This window comes from Setaria italica, chromosome II (genome assembly GCF_000263155.2).
Source record: "Setaria italica strain Yugu1 chromosome II, Setaria_italica_v2.0, whole genome shotgun sequence".
Taxonomy (NCBI): Eukaryota; Viridiplantae; Streptophyta; class Magnoliopsida; order Poales; family Poaceae; genus Setaria; species Setaria italica.
Window position 1 is genome coordinate 7162154 of NC_028451.1, and position 15956 is coordinate 7178109.

The 15956-nt window shown below is 43.3% G+C and overlaps 2 protein-coding genes and 1 long non-coding RNA gene across 3 annotated transcripts; 1 reads left to right on the forward strand and 2 right to left on the reverse strand.

The window, feature by feature from the left end:
- Positions 1-1188: 1188 nt before the first annotated feature.
- LOC101762627 (UPF0613 protein PB24D3.06c) lies at positions 1189-9584 on the reverse strand. Its single transcript, XM_004955748.4, has 9 exons — positions 9219-9584; positions 8022-8098; positions 6974-7079; positions 5632-5724; positions 5491-5556; positions 5174-5319; positions 4043-4151; positions 1689-1753; positions 1189-1615 (listed from the first exon to the last, which is right to left on the reverse strand). Exons 1-9 carry the CDS (start codon positions 9453-9455, stop codon positions 1468-1470), a joined length of 1047 nt encoding a protein of 348 aa, XP_004955805.1. The 5' UTR covers positions 9456-9584; the 3' UTR covers positions 1189-1467.
- LOC111256296 lies at positions 8116-10650 on the forward strand. The gene is made up of 2 exons (XR_002676333.1): positions 8116-9119; positions 9936-10650. It is a non-coding gene; the product is annotated as an uncharacterized LOC111256296 (long non-coding RNA).
- LOC101763037 (nitrate regulatory gene2 protein) lies at positions 10448-14564 on the reverse strand. Its single transcript, XM_004955749.3, has 4 exons — positions 13353-14564; positions 12514-12689; positions 11818-12041; positions 10448-11510 (listed from the first exon to the last, which is right to left on the reverse strand). The coding sequence occupies exons 1-4, from the start codon at positions 14377-14379 to the stop codon at positions 10730-10732; spliced, it is 2208 nt and encodes a 735-aa protein (XP_004955806.3). The 5' UTR covers positions 14380-14564; the 3' UTR covers positions 10448-10729.
- Positions 14565-15956: the final 1392 nt, after the last annotated feature.

Below are 15956 nucleotides of genomic sequence, written 5' to 3' on the forward strand. Positions count from 1 at the left end.
TTGAATACAGAATAATGGAACAATATTTGCATCGCCATGTACTTCTCAAATCTCAACTTTTCAAGAATAGTCTTTGTTGACACCTGATTTTATTCTATCAATCTGTGTGAGATGCTATTTTCTAGGAAGTGAGCCTAGCTCAACTGGTTAGGATGGGAGGTGTGGTCGTGCACTCTAACCATCTAGGTTGGAGTCCCCTCTAGTTCAAATTTGGATGACTATTTATTCTTCTTAATGAAAAATCGCCTAGCTCCTCCTAGGTTGATCTAATATATGTGAGACGCTATTTTCTGACTTCATAGTCATACACTCCCCTCAAGTAATCTCGGCACCTGATATTCATCTACACACCTATGAATGTGCACCTTTTGATGTGGATTATAGCCTCTTTGGAACACGATAAACCGGCCAACGGAATTGAACCACAACCTGACAGATTATTCTCACAGAGTCACACTACAAATAAGCCTTTGTAGTTAGAATTTTAGATCTGGCAAATGTATTCATTGTATGCTTAACCGTAATTGCCGGCGGAAAGTTTAAGAAAGAACATGACTTTCGGCGCACCTGGACAAAAGTATGCAAGTTGATCATTATAATTAATGGAAAACCATTATGCCCAATAGGACAAATAAACCTTTTTCGTAGCATTAAAAGAGCATGAGCAAAGATCCAAATTATAGTACTTTTTTGGCCTTTCCGGATGGAATATCTAGGATGAAGAGACTAAACAGAACCTCAAATAAAGAGACAATGATGGACTGTCAAGTAAAACAATATGGCACAAATCACAAAAGCTTAAGAAAGATACAAGAAAGAACATAGAACAGTTGACCAACCTGTTTTGTCCAGGAATAAAGACGGTTCATGCTCTGGCATCAAGTGTATATGCGACCAGTGCAAAGCTTCCAATACCTCACCCTGCATGATCACATTACAGAACTCCCAAAAACGTGCATGAAGATACGAGTTAGTGAAACTATCATCACATTACAGAGTATCAAACAAACAGCTAAAATAACCCTGGTAACTGGTGATATGTAGCTCGTTGAAGCAGGCAGCCATTCAACAAGTCTTTAATTAGTGGGCACATGCATTTCATAACTGATGAAGTTTGCACAACGTTTGTAATCCAAAACAATGAAATTGGTTTGTGAATTATAAAGTGCATCAAAACAACGTAGGCATGACCACAGAACTTGTAATCAAAACAACGGTTCCATGTTGAAATATCACAGAACTTGTAATCACCAAATACTGATTTGGCAACCAAAAAGATTTGGAACTCATTGCAATTTACAAAACAGATACACCATATCTGAACACGGTGTATACTGAGAAATAAGCCAGCATATCACTACAATAAAAATTGGACCAGCAATAACGCAAAAGAAAAATGTTACAATTGGAGAAAAAAAATAAGGAGAAAATCATAGACTAGTTACAAATGAGATAAGACTGCTATATCTAGCTCCATGGATCATCCCAACCTTTGGGCCCCTCCCTCTTAACAAAATCTACAATGGCCCGAACTGCCTCTTGGACTCTATTGGACAGAGCATGGTTTCCCCACTCTATTTCAACCTTCTCTGCACCTCCCAGCGCTCTGCACAACCTGCAGTGAAGCAATAACATGAGTACAATGTCAATCACCTTAGTATTCATTAATTTAGGTTCTGTTTTTTTACCTGTCTACTAGAGCCTCCTTATCAACATATTCAGGGACATATTCGTCCCCCATTGAAAAAATAACCTGCAGAACACTTAAAGCTATTAAATGCAAGAGCCAAAGCATAATTCAGAATTGAATTTGTATTGCCACCTCAAATTATACCAAGGAAAATGAAGTTTCCATTTAATTATTCAGCACACAACTATATATATGCCGTATGTTGAACCAGACAGTTTTAAGAAACTTCTTTTCAATCTAGAATGTGCAATTTGACCATTCAGGAAATGTTTTAATGTAAATGTTAGTAGTGCATGCTTGCTCAAATTTCAACGAATTACTTCCATCATAATACACCCATAAAATATATGTTCTACATCCATGCAAAACTCATGCGCAAACTCAATTTGGTTTGTGAGAAACAAAAGATACAAATTTAAGTTGCAATAACACAAAAGGGACCAAAAAACACACTATTACGCCTGAGGTTCAGCACTTTTTTACAATCACAAATAAGACTGAATTTGATCATGAAATTTTGCATGGATCTGGAACATAATATCACCTATAGCTGATATTTTTTTCAGAATTTTCAGCACTTCTACATATTCTTTTTAAGGGATTTTCACTGTTTAAACAATTTGACCAATTGCACCCCATGAGAATACTTGTTCTATCAAATTTGAACTTCCGTGGCTTCTATGTAAGGATTTTGAAACAGTGGAATTAACATAAGTTCCAGTAGCCCCGCAGATCTCCATTTATTAGTCGACACATAGCAATCCACAACTTCAATGTTGCTCTACTGGTCTCAGCTTCAATGGACAGCTGTGCAAGCATCGTAGGCATCACAACCAAGGGTCTAGTATGATTTCTAATTCGACTACTACCTGTCGGAAGTCTCTTTGCATTACTAATGTTTCTGAAGCTTATCAATTTGATGGCCATCTTTGACAAGCTGGCAAACTTCAAAACAAAGTCCCAAGAGACTAGTAACATGAAGTTGGAGAATTAGAAATCAAACTAGATAAAATCCTTGGTCATGGTACCACAGAAGCTTATGTTACTAGTCCATCGGAATGGACGAAGCTGCTATTGCAAAAACTGATGGCAGAGATTGCTATATGTCCAATAAGCAATAAAGATCTTCGATGCTATTGGACAGGAAATTTAGGCGGTAGCCTAGCATGCAACATGACGCATGAAATTGGAAGGTCAAATATGTTTTTTTTTCCGGGTAATGCGGTCATTACATGCACCAAAGACATACTAAAAATACAAAAAAAAAATACAGCACAAGAAGATCAGCACATCCAAAACTAAACTTGTCAGAAGATTTACAGTGTAAATCAAAGAGTAACAGTCATTTTTTTCTTACTACAATATAAATAGTTTCTTCAAGATGACCAATTATTAGTAATTATTAGAGATTTTTTCCAGATTCTCCAGAATTGAAGATGTGGTTCAGAAATAATACCCGCACTTGATTTGCACGATCGACCAACTGCAAGCTTAACCATCTCAAATACTAACCAAATGTTAGTTTTGCTGCCAGATAGCTTGTAATTGTGTACTCCCTCCAGACACAAATAAGTGACTTTTTTGGGGTCATCAGAAGTCAATCAATCGTTCCAAATTATGGTTAATTTACAAATTACTATTCATTTGTTGAATTTGGATAAGGGTACATTTGTAACAAGAGTAGTCTATAATAATATACTTCTGCTATAGCGGTCAATATGTTATGTTTTGGAGACTGCCGATGTCAGAAGTGTCACTTAATTGTGACTGGAGGAAGTAGCATATAAACAGTTCTTTCAATCATTGTTTTTCTTCTTGTGCCACTATGAATGGCAAAAGCTGTTGGTTAACATCTGTAAGCTCTCAACTCACTGGAACTCAGAACACACACACGCATGAATTTTGTGTTGCAAAGGCAGCTTTTCTGATTGCATTGCTCTCTTATTTATAGAAGGAAATACACGACTTAACAGCCGGCTACTACTGGCCATAGTGGCCCCTAACAAACAGGAGCACGTCCTGTGGATGAGAGCACCCTGATCCTGAAGACTAGGACTTCCTAACTGACTCTAACTGACTCTGACCAAAACACCTGAACGGCTAACTCTAACTGAATCAAAGTGAACAACACTACTGAAAGAAAATGACCCTAACTAACTAAACACATGGACAGGGATTACTGCCATCAACATCAACCATCCTAACTAAAGGTTGATAAAGAACTACAGAACTATAAAATGACAACATGAAAATGCAAATTCTGAACACGATTTGCCTCTTATTTGCAACCATTCCTGGACAACAAGATGGTTTTAGGAGACAAAGCCAACAAACTGAAGCAGAACAACATACCTGACACTGTGTGGTTGACATGTGACCAAGTCTCTGCCTCAGCTGATCTTCACTTAGATCTGAACTGAACATGTCATCGTCACCCATATATGAACAAAGGGAGTGGTACCTACATATATACTTGTATGCATTAGAATACCAGAGATGAGAAAACATTTTTAGTTCCTTATTGCTAATTTTGCAATCATAACTTCTTCAAACAAATCTTAGGAGACATGCTGACAAATTTTGACCCTATTGCAGAAAAAAGAGTCAACAAATAGTTTCACTTCGACACCAAGCTGAAAGATATTGTTGTTAAGAACCACGGGTCTACACAATTCCTTTAAATATATTACTGCATTTTTAAATAAATTGTTTAGGACAAGTTAATTAGTTCACACTAATTAGCTTGTTCTAAACGTCATATATTAAAAAACAGAGGGAGTAGCAGACAGGGATGGAGGCAATGGGGGGACCAAGGGGTCCCATGGCTCCACCCATGCCAGTGCATTTCTTCTAATAGCTCTTTAGGTTTACAAGTAAAAAAGATAAAAAAAAACATTACTTAGCACCATTTGTTATTTACGTAAGCTCTTTGGCACCCCTCAAGTAAAATTCCTGGCTTCGTCCCTGGTAGCAGATTATGCTTTGTGGGGCTTTGTGGGCTCTAACTGTACTAGACCATCACAGAATCGGGGGAAGGGCGCAGTGAATATAGTTGGAAGTTGTATTGCTTTCGATAATCACCAGGGCTTCCCATTTACCTAAAGAGGGGACGCAGCCCCGCTACCAACCACCAACACCTATCGGTATTGCAGTGGCATATATGGTGCTGCTGCCACTAATGGACACAGATGACTAATAAGCAGCATCTCTTTTACAAACTTGTTTTACAAAAAGGGATAAACAAACTGCTTATAGCATTAGAGTCTGTTTAAGGTTGATACACTGTCGAATCTTGTTGGTTAGGGGAATCTTTGCCAGTTCAAGTGGGATTTTGCTATTATCAATCCTAAATATGTGTCCAACAAACAACTGGCACCACAATTAGAAACAATTGAGTGCTTTTGTGAAACCACCAACAATGCCAACAGACTTATTACAAATCTCTATATCCTGTAACTCAAATACTCAATCATAAAACTATACCTGTAGGCAGTAATGGGAGCATCTGGGTTTGCTTCTCTAGGCATCAAATCCATACCACGACCCTCGCTAATCATTTTGGCTGCCAGGTCTATCATTTCAGCTGTTTCTGGAAGAGTTGCTCTATACTCCCTGTCACTTACTGGTGCCTGAAGAATAGATTAGCATAGAAGTTACACAAAGATATCATTAAAATATTAAATTAGTTCAAACAAGTATAAACAGTTCTTATCAACAAAGAAATTTCGCACACAACGAATTTAAATATTTTTTTACCCCTCTAATCATGCACTCAGAACATGAGATAGATAGGGAGATACCTGTAAAATGACCCCAGAAACTGCTTTCGAACAGGCAAAGTTTGTACGCATATAATGCACAATATCCTGGCAACCGTAGAAGAGTCAGTGTTATCTTATTTCACAGCTGTAAAGTAGTAGAGGATATTAGAAATAGCATACCTGGCAACCCGTACTGTGACCAAGCAATATTACTCCTTCAGAATTTTCTTTATTTATTAAGTAACTGATGAGCTGATCTAGTTCCAATGCGTCCTTCAGTAAGAAAACATATATGAGCAATGCATAGACCAGAAAAATATAAAATAAGTTAACAAAGCAGAAGACAAAGGAAAACAGAATAAAACGGAAAATTCAGTAGAACTTGGGGAAAACAGAAGAAGACGAAGGAAACAAATATTTTTTTAGGGCATTGGTGATAATTATTGACAAAAAGTTTCATCAATTAATATCATTATACCCCAAAGCACTAAGTAAAGCAAAAGGTGTATATTTAAAAACTTCATGAAAATCACACTAGCTAGCATATAAAGCTGAATTTACAAAGGAAACAATAACAAGGTCAAAAGAAAGCTTCCATAGCATGGAAAGGGAATGTCAAGATAATAAGATCAACCATGGAATCCTGGGATTTATCTAATCAAAAGAAAGGAAGGGCACCAAAAGTAAATTCTTTCTCGATCTACAAAATAAAGGTTTATAAGAGAACCCTGTTGGTCTGGTAAGAATGTTGAAGCAACATACATGCAAGATTTAGATTAAGACTGTGCCCTAGAGAACTTATGAATATGTTCTAATTACTTAGCGTTTCAAAATCAATGCATGTCAGAACTGCTTGAACTCGAAGAGACCTATGGACCTCAAATATTATGCTGTAGCCAGTCGCTTAAACAGTCACAGATTACTGCAATTTCCTTTCAAGAAATACCTTCAGTTTTGATATCTAAAACTAATTCCACACAGTATTGAAGTGACCTTAAGGCTCAATAGTTAAGGTAACTGGATGTGAGATAAAGATAAACCTAGAGCTTTCTATAGCCAAAAAGAAATGTTTAATAAGGATGTTAAAAAATTGAGAACATGCAAAAGGGCCTCTAGCCTAGTGGTTAAAGCACCTGAGTAGCACCAGCAGGCTTGGGTTCGACTCCCCGTGGGAGCGAATTAAACGGGTCTGGAATAAAAAAAATTATAAAAAAATAGGTAGGGGCTTCCCCTGCTGACTTCGGTTAAAAAAATTGAGAACATCATGGTCGGCTAACTTTGAGTCGCATAATCAGTAACGAAATTCGGGCATGGCTCTCTATGGAAAAATGTAGAATACCATATACATTTATGGAGTAAATTTCAATAGAAATAATCATTTCATAAACATGGCAAATCCTCTTTCATCATGCTACATAACATAGCAACCCCAAAGATATTAGTGCATGCTTGTATTCTACAATCCCTCTTCTTATCTATACAAAGTAAAAGGCTTATTTAATTTCCAGACTAAAGCTCATACTTGCTCTAAGCTGGAAATTCCATATCCAGTGTATGATGAAGAAAGCAATGGCTGGACCAAGGACCATTTCTCAACCTCCAATGCAAGTGACAATGGTTCCAAGTAGCTGTAGGGTTTTTAAAAATCAGTTAGCACTAGTGAAATGAAATTAAATATTAATCTGCAATGCAAAAATAAATAAGGTGTGCATCAGAAAAATATATATTTATAGAAGTGTGATAAGATTTATCGGGTTTTAGGTTCTCTCACATTTATAGATTCTAATTATTTTTTCCACAATCTTTTATTGCTTTTTAGTAGGTCCATTTAATTAGCTTAATGAGACATGTTCTGAGTGATGCTAGAAAACTGTAATACTTCGACTGTATGTTGCATCCAGAATATTCAATGTTAAGTTTTCACGCAGTCAACTTATTTGGGTTTTACAAGGCATAATTCATATGGGCCCAGTTTTGCAAGGTGAGTGACCAAGCATCCTGGCCTTAAAAAGATCCAAAAGGTACACAGATTCACTTAACAGTAAATCTTCATTACCGGCACAAATTAAGCCTGGCAGTTATAGACAGCACTTAGAATTTGTAGTTACAAAAACATAATATCAATCGCTATTGAACTCTAAACAGAGGTGATCATGATGGAACACAAGAAATGTGAAACACCACAATGATCACACTTTCAATTATAAGATAGTGACATCACTTGGATGAGCGAAGTTGTTACTTATTTTGAATGGTGTAAAGGCTACTAGCCCAAATCCCACAGTATTTCAAGTTGACTTGGTATTTTGTTATAAAAACGAAGAACTGGTTGAAGGGATGCAGGAATCAGAATATGTTTACATGATATAATGCTTCACTTCTCAATCAAGAGCAATTTTTTTACCAATTTCCCATGTGTCTTAATTTATGGACCCAATTAACCATGGCACAAAAAAATGTCAGATCACAACAGTAATTCCATGTATGGATGTTAAGTCAAAATATTGTGCCCAATATTTAGTGAAAACACAACTATCAAAGGGGCAAAAAAGATTTTTTTTTTAACTTACTCAGTAGCTAAAAGTCCATCTGTGAGGCCACCAATGAAGATCACCTGATGGTTAAAATCACCAGTTCTGAATGCTACCTGAAAGAGGAAGAGTAAAGCTTACAAAGCCATTATATAACACCCAAAAAAAACATTAAATAACACAGCGCTAGAAAAAGTATATCCAAAAGAAGTTAATTTGTGTATAGCAGGGGGTTTGCTCAGATACAAACATTTAAAAAAACCAACAGATTTCAAAGAAACTAAAGAGCACCCAAAAGAACTAAACATAGGCATCTGTAGCGCAACTTTCAAAAACTGCAAATGGACATCTTCAAATAAAAAAAAAGGAACATGTTTCCCTGCAGAATAAGCTGCCCAACCCAGTAACATTTGATAGATCACCCCCATTTAAACCCTCACTGTAATAAATAAAGAATTGAAATACAGTCTTGTACCAGAAATAGAAGTACCAAGAAAGCCTATAACATAACATAATCTACTGGAAACTAAGCCCAGCTACAAAATTTTCAGGCTAACAAGCAAAAGGTCTTAAGATATGGGGTAAGCAAACCACAAAAACACCTACACGCAAGGACCACATGCCAAAAGGGTCAGCATTGTATATTAAGTAGCCTTTCCTCCACACGAAATGGTACAGTAACTACATGACAAGCAACCAAAAGGGCATAACCGTGTAACATCAGCAAAGGAGAATTACCCCCAAATCCAAACAACAAATTGCCTAGCCAGCTGAGTAAAAGCAAATTCGCCACCATTTGCGAGTTGTTGCACATCATAGAAGTTTCTTTTATTCTACAGGAATCTAAGCAGCCATCACATTTTAAACATGCGTGAGAAAACGTAGAGTAGAGTCCCACTCGCTAAAAAAGCAGAACCCTGCCACTAAAAAGGGAGATCCCGCATCTCGAGTGTCGCAAAAGACTAGCCCCCTTCCAAAGGCCGTGGCGTCGCGCGGTGGCCTTCTGGAAGCTTCGAGAACAATCCCAGCCACGGGATTTCCCCGCACGACTCCCGTCTAGCAGCTCCTACAACACTCGGCGAAAGCAATGGCGGAATGCTGCCACGAGGCGCATCCAGGATTCCAGAACTTCGCCAGGTGAAAAAAAAAAACTCCACTTCCAGAACTTTCTAGAATCCCAGCGGCGAACGAACCAACGACCTCCAGATCGCGGGGAGGAGGGGAGTGCCCGTTTACCTGCGCGGACTTGGGCCCGTACTTGAACAGCGCCCCACGGAGCTGCTTCCGCTTGACCACTCCGGCGCCCGCGCCGACGCCGGCGGCGACCACGGACCTGGAGGCGGCGGCGGGCGCGTCGGGGAGGGAGGCGGAGGAGGCCGGGGCGGAGGCGACGCCGCCGGCCATGGAGGAGGCGGAGGAGGAGGCGCGCGCGAGGCCGGAGAACCAGGAGGTGGAGGCCGGCGGCGAGGTCATAGTAACGGCGGCTGCGGCGGCGCGCCTCACGGCGTGGGCATCGGGTGGTTGGCGGCTGCGAGTCCGCGACTTGTTTGTTGGGCTTGGTGGATCGAGCTGGCAAAAGCCTGGAGAACGAGGAGGCGACGACGAGGGGGTGGAAATGAATTGGAATTAAATCAAAAGAAATTCGATAAAGAAAATTGGCCGCGTAAGGTCTGAGGTGACGTTTACTCGGCTGCATGATTGGCGATTTTGGCACTAATTTGGTGCTTGCTGGTCGTTGTGTTGGCATTTGTCCTGCGCGGTTGGTAATCCTGGCATGCTCAAATGATTTTTAGAATTAGTCTGGTACTCTGGTGCATACGGAAAAAATAATTGCCTTTCGTCATTAGATCCATATTCAAAAGTACTTTTGAATCATATAAAAATAAATATTAATAGAATAATTCTTGATCAAAATTTGTCCTAAACATCTCCTTACATTCTTTATTTGGGCAGGCAGTCACATGATGGACTTTGGCTCCCCATGTGATGGCTGCATTGGTCAAGTCACAAGTGTCAACCAAGAATGAGGTGAGGCCCTCCGGGATCGTGCTACACAAAGTAATGGGATGACAATCGACGCGGGTAAATTTGTTTGTGCTAATCCATCGGCACTGATGATTTTTTTGCACTGCACGGTAAGTTAAGATTATAGCATAGTAAGTTAAGCCTGGTCCACACCACATTCGCAAATTCATATGAATGTTGATTTTATATTTATACTATATTTCGACAACCCAAAAAAAACCTCCAACAAGTGGCCAGATATATAAAGGGTGTTCTTGCTTCAGGTTAACCTGTAATGCAAGATGTGCACTTTGCCCTCGTGTGAGTAAAATGACCAAGTCATCAAAAACACCAAACCGGGCAGCATACTAGTAGTGTCATCGAATATTCAAACTCGGAATAAACAATAAGGATTATAAAAACAAAAAAAAAACAACCGTGATGCTTCTATTGCTGCAAAATATCAGGATTTAAACCGTGATATTCAAAAAGCAAAATTGTAATCGCTTTTTCCAACATTATACAGAGCTCTATACCTACATTGTGCAATACAAGAGCCATAGCTCCAAAAGAACCAGAGCCAGTCACCCTTTCACCTTTATGCACAACTGCAACTCAAAATTGACTCCATAAAAAAAAAACTGCAACTCAAAACTGACAGACATATAAAAACAGATCAAGCTATCAACACTCAACACATACATACATAAGTCACCACAGCGAAATATACACGCACCCGCAACTTAGTCATCCAGCTGGTCATTCGTTTGCGCGATCGACCACAAGCCCTTGAAATACCCAGCTGACTGGAGGGAGAAATCCGACACAGCGCGGAACAGCTCTGGCAGGTTCGACCGCAGGAGATTGAGGGACTTATCCCTGACCACCTTGCATTGGGTCTTGTACTGATCTTCCAGGTCCTTCAGTGCATTCTCCACCCTATCCACCACGGCTTTCCGTTCCCCAGCTGGGTCAGCACGCCCAGGATTGTTGCCATCAGGAATACTTGCTCCTCTGTCCCAATTTTTCTGCGCCCAGTCATCGAATTGCCTTCTCTTCTTCTCAAGGTCCCTCCTGGTCTCTTCGATTTTTATCCTCAGCTTCAGCTCATCCTCCTGCTGAACTAGGATCGTGTGCACCACCTCCGCAAACGTGTGTATGGCCTTCTTTGCATCATTATCTGGGAGCTTCTCAAGGATATCATGCCAAGCATGCAGCAGCCTCTTGATTGGAGGTGTAGTCTCATGTGGCTGCGAGGAGTTTGGCTTCAGGTCCGCATCGATGGGAATTACATTTAGCTTGATCCAGCTGTAGAGGCTTCCTACGTACTCCTTCTGGTATGTCATGAACTTGTCAAACTGCGCGTGCCACTCCTGAACAATGCTCCACAACTGCACAGTCCGCTCATGGTGTTGCTCACTTGTTTCCCGTGCAGCAACCATGATATCAGATGATTTGAGCTCTGTGATGATCCTAAGCTGTGCTTTGTGGTGAGCGTACATAATATCCCACATGTGCGACAACCTGTCAGTGTGAAAACTTAATTCGTTACTTGCAGTATGCAGAAGTTCAACATTCACTTATTCATCTGGCTGAGAAAATGTGTGGATGGTACACTATGAAGGCTATATAATATTTCTTCTGATAGTTATTTATGTAAAGGAACATCTTTCCATAATAGGGAATGACTTGCCACAATCGACCAAAAAAAAAGAACTTAAGGTCCTACATGTCAAGAACTAAAATAATGAGATGCTAGCCACAGGCAAACCGTATAATAAATGGAACAATAGAGGTTGGTGGTTGGTACTTAAAAATTAAAAGAGCTTACCCCTTCACTAGTTCAAGGAGTTTTGGGTAAAGCTGCTGATCTCTTAGGCGGTTAATTTCTGCGACTGTTGACTCTATTGTTTGTGAGTCAACAATATATTTTGTGTGCAAGTGACTAACAATGGACTTGGTCTTCTCGATTGATGAAGAACTGACACCACGTTGCTTCTTTCTGTTCAGAACAGCTAGCTTCCGTTGATATGTCACTTTAATAACCTCGAACTCCTGTACCAATAGAAAATATGCACCCTCAGATGTAAGAACAAAACAGGTTAATAAAACAATGAAGAACAAGGATGGTTTCACATTCTGGGGTCCATCATATGGGCAGGAAATGATAATGCCAGTTGTACAAAGGTCCCTAACCTAACAATAATATGGCTACAATGTTCGTGGACCAGTTGAGGAGATAATAGTGAGAAGGTGGGAAAAAATTATCTGAGGTAAAATAACTGAGAGATTAGTGACATCTGGAGTAATTTTTGCAACAATTAAATGACAAGTATGCATGGTTCTGGCTATTGATGCAAATAAAACTGAAGAGACAGTTTACGATAAACAAATAAACAGCAATTTGAATCATCCTTTTTTTTTGTTGCGGCAGAGAACACATTGAAAAATGCTATGCTTCTAACAGAATGAGTGGTTGAAACAGTTATGTTTTAAACTAGTGATGAACAAGATAGAAATATTTTACCTTCACTTCATGGCATAATTTTTTCTCCCATGCAAGTAACTTATCAAGTACGGTAGCATGTGTTTCCCATTCATCATCATCCAACTCATTCTTCACATTTTCCGGTTGAGGGATCCCTTTAAATGAGCGATTCCAAGTGATGACTTGCATCACTCTTGCAGAATGGTCCACAAATCCTAATAAGACACAGGATCCTGCTGTTAACAACCGAAGGAACTCGACTAGATATGCCATCCCTAGACTACTGCACATATATACCAACTTGAGTTGTATCAGTCAATCAACCCCTCAAATATAAGCAAGATAGAGACTGCTCAACTGAACTTTAAAATAAATCATGGAGTGAAGGCAATCACCACGTAGTGTATCCCCCAACCCCACCTCGATCCCCAAAAAGAATTACAAATAAATAAACATTCCCCTGTGCCTCTCTGAGCCACATTCCCTTAAAAACACAGCATCCCCCCTCAACAAACACATAATAGAGCTAGAATATCATCCCTTTACAATAATTAGCAAAGCAACCAACCCATTTCAGCAGTTAACAGTGCAATCAAGTAAGGCCCTCAAAGTCTTAGTCTATCATGTGGAACAGTTCAAGTGTTCAACCTCTCCCATAAGTGTCAAGCAAAACATTGGCTATCTATCTTGCACGTCTCCCTACAATCTTGTCTATGGCGCTCTGAAGTTTATTTATGTACGAGTGTGATGCAATGTTCCGTAAGCATTTTCATCCATGAAAGAATAAAAAAAGATTCTCTTTGATATAATCGATACGGATTAGAATCGAACTCTAGCTCAGAGGATGGGATTGGGAGCAGAGCAGGCATGGAAGGTACCTCGCGTGTCCGCGAAGTTGGAATGGTAGTGCATCCGTGCGGCCTCGAGCATCTTGGACACCTCGTGCGCGCCCTCGGACGCCTTGAGGAAGTGCTCGTCGAGCTTGCGCAGGACATCGCCCAGCCTCACCGGCTGCGGCGCCACCATGGCGATCCTGGCCTTCTTGCCCTCCGCCTTCCTCGACGCCTTCGCCGCCCGGCGCGCCACGGGCTCCACCGCCAGCTTCTTGCCCTCGGCCACCGTCTCCGGTGGCAGCGGAGGCTGTTCGTCGGTCTCGGGCGGAGGCGGAGGCGGCGCGGGGTCCCTCCGCTCCGCCGCCCACGACGTCTCGGCGCCGGGGTCCAGCGTGGGCCGCGGCACGGGCACGGCGTCGCTGGGGCCGAAGATGTACTGGGTGAACGAATCCCCCTCCTGCGGCGCGGGCTTGCGGTCGGGCACGGGAGGCGGGGAGCGCGAGGGCGGGGGCGCGTTCGCGGGCGGCGGGGGAGGCGGGGGCTGGAGCTGCGGGTCGTCCTCCCCCCGGCGGCGGCGCGGCGCGTCGTCGTCCCCGCCCTCGCCCTCGCCTTCCTCCTCCTCCATGATGGGCGCCTCCCCGGAGCGGGCCTTCCGGATGTTCGGCTGGAGCGGGATGTCGGGCGCGCTCATGGACCGCTGCAGCGGCGCCGCGGCGTCCTCGGCGCCCGGGGGCAGCGGCGGCGGCGGCGGCGGGAGCACGGCGTCGAGCGGGGGCGGTGGGAGCGCCTTGAGCGCCGCCGGGGCGGCGGCGGCCCCCGGGTGGGCGGCGGCTCCCAGCGCGGCGGCGGCGGAGGCGGAGCGCGGCACGACGGCGGCGTCGTGGCGGTCGGCCTCCCCCGCGGCGTAGTCGGAGAGCGCGGCGCCGACGTTCCGGAGCGCGGCGGCGTGGCCCGCGTGCGCCCCCGCCAGCGCGTGGCGCGCCTGCACGGCCGCCCGCAGCAGGTGCTTCCGCTCCCGGCACCGCGACGCCGCGCCGCCCTCCGCGTCCTCCTTGGACGGGCCGCACCCCATCGCCTCCGATCGCCGCTTGGCGCGCAGTGGTGTGGTGGCTCGCTCGGCTTCCGCTGTGCGTGTGTGGTTTGGGTTTGCTTGGTGCGGGGGGTTTGCGGCGGCGTCGTCGTGGCGAGGTCGTGCGGGTGATGGGCGAGAGAATATGGTTTCGATTCGACGGGGGGCTTTTTTGGGAGTCGACGGGTGGATGCTTTTCTGCTTTGGAATAAAGCGGGGGTGCGCCAAAAGGAAAAGGACTCTCCCCTGCCTCGCGGCCGTGTCGCCGTCGCCGGATCAGCTTCGTGGAGGTCCACGGCGGCAATCGTCCTTGGCCCTGACCACTCGCTGAGATCTTCGGAACGCGCTCACACGCGCCAAAGGTGTCGTCGAGCTCGGGTGCATCAGACTGTCTTCCTGTAGCAGGGCGCGGCTTCATAGCACAAACTCCTAGAGATGATCCTAGGTTCGAATTCAGCGGAAGCTCTGCCAAACAATATTTTTTTAAAGAAAAGTGATTTTCTATTGATTCTGTCGATTGATTCTCTTAAATGAACTAAACGGCTGGGAGCTGAAAAGCTAAAAAAGTAGTTTCTCCTTATTCTATGAAATGATTTTCCATCCTAATTTTAAGAGTTTGTGCTAGAAAATCACTTTCAGCCACAGAATCACTTCTCTCATAGAATCAGCTCCCATAGAGAATCTGAATTAGATGTAACTCTACCAAACAGGATTTTCCTTTCCATTAATGAAAAAAGGATGGTGTTGGAGGGTCTCTCCACGCTCGAAATTCCTAGCCGTCGATCGAATTTGAACATTTCTTATGGAATCTTCCTCTCTTTCCTTATCATCTTCTCCCGATGGTTATCTTCTTCCCCGTCAGATCCACTCGATGTCCACCAGCCCCGACACCAAGGTCCTCGACTCCGCCGCCCTCGTCTTCCCGCTCGACACCAGTGGCACCCGGCACCGCAGACACCACTTTCCACCACCGCGCCCACTTTCAGCATTGCTCCCCTTCTCGTGTCTTCTTTTTTGAGTCTCTCCCGCGCTACGATCGGGCTGCCCGCTCGATTCCACTGCCAACGCAAATATATTGAAGCTCCACGCTCCTGTTGCCTCCACCGCCCAACCGAGGATCCCCCGCCACCAAGCTCCAGCAGCACCTCACCGCCTCCACCACCGCCGTCTCAACCGCCACCCACCACCAATGGCCAGTGAGCCATCCCGAACCTCCTTCTAGGTCCAGAGGCTACAGGCAATCCCAACCTCCAAACCTCGAGACCTAACCCTAAAGGCTTATCGGTGCTATTGCCGGAGGGGAAGAAGAAAATAGACGTGGTGTTTGTCGTTTCGCCAAAAAAAACTTCAAGTGTGAGAGCCTAGGAAAAACCACTGGAGTGTAATATAGCTTTCTCCGATCGCTATGCGTTCGATGTTACTTTCTCACGTCCCACTGTGTGTTTAACCAATGTGGTGTCGGTCGCTGTGTTGCCCATGATCCTCGCAGAGAGGACAGACGAGGAAACGAGGCCATTGTCGGCTGCGCAACCTTTCACAGTTCCAGTCCTACGGAACGATCAAGCTTTGCAACAATTAAT

Coding starts and splice junctions, on each gene's coding strand:
- LOC101762627 (XM_004955748.4), bottom strand. CDS start 9,455: ATGACCTCGCCGCCGGCCTCCACCTCCTGGTTCTCCGGCCTCGCGCGC. Junction 4,152..5,173: donor GCTCCCATTACTGCCTACAG/GTATAGTTTTAT, acceptor GTATATATGTAG/GTACCACTCCCTTTGTTCAT. Junction 1,616..1,688: donor AAGGAGGCTCTAGTAGACAG/GTAAAAAAACAG, acceptor GCTTCACTGCAG/GTTGTGCAGAGCGCTGGGAG.
- LOC101763037 (XM_004955749.3), bottom strand. CDS start 14,379: ATGGGGTGCGGCCCGTCCAAGGAGGACGCGGAGGGCGGCGCGGCGTCG. Junction 12,690..13,352: donor CAACTTCGCGGACACGCGAG/GTACCTTCCATG, acceptor GTGTCTTATTAG/GATTTGTGGACCATTCTGCA. Junction 11,511..11,817: donor CTCCTTGAACTAGTGAAGGG/GTAAGCTCTTTT, acceptor TCACACTGACAG/GTTGTCGCACATGTGGGATA.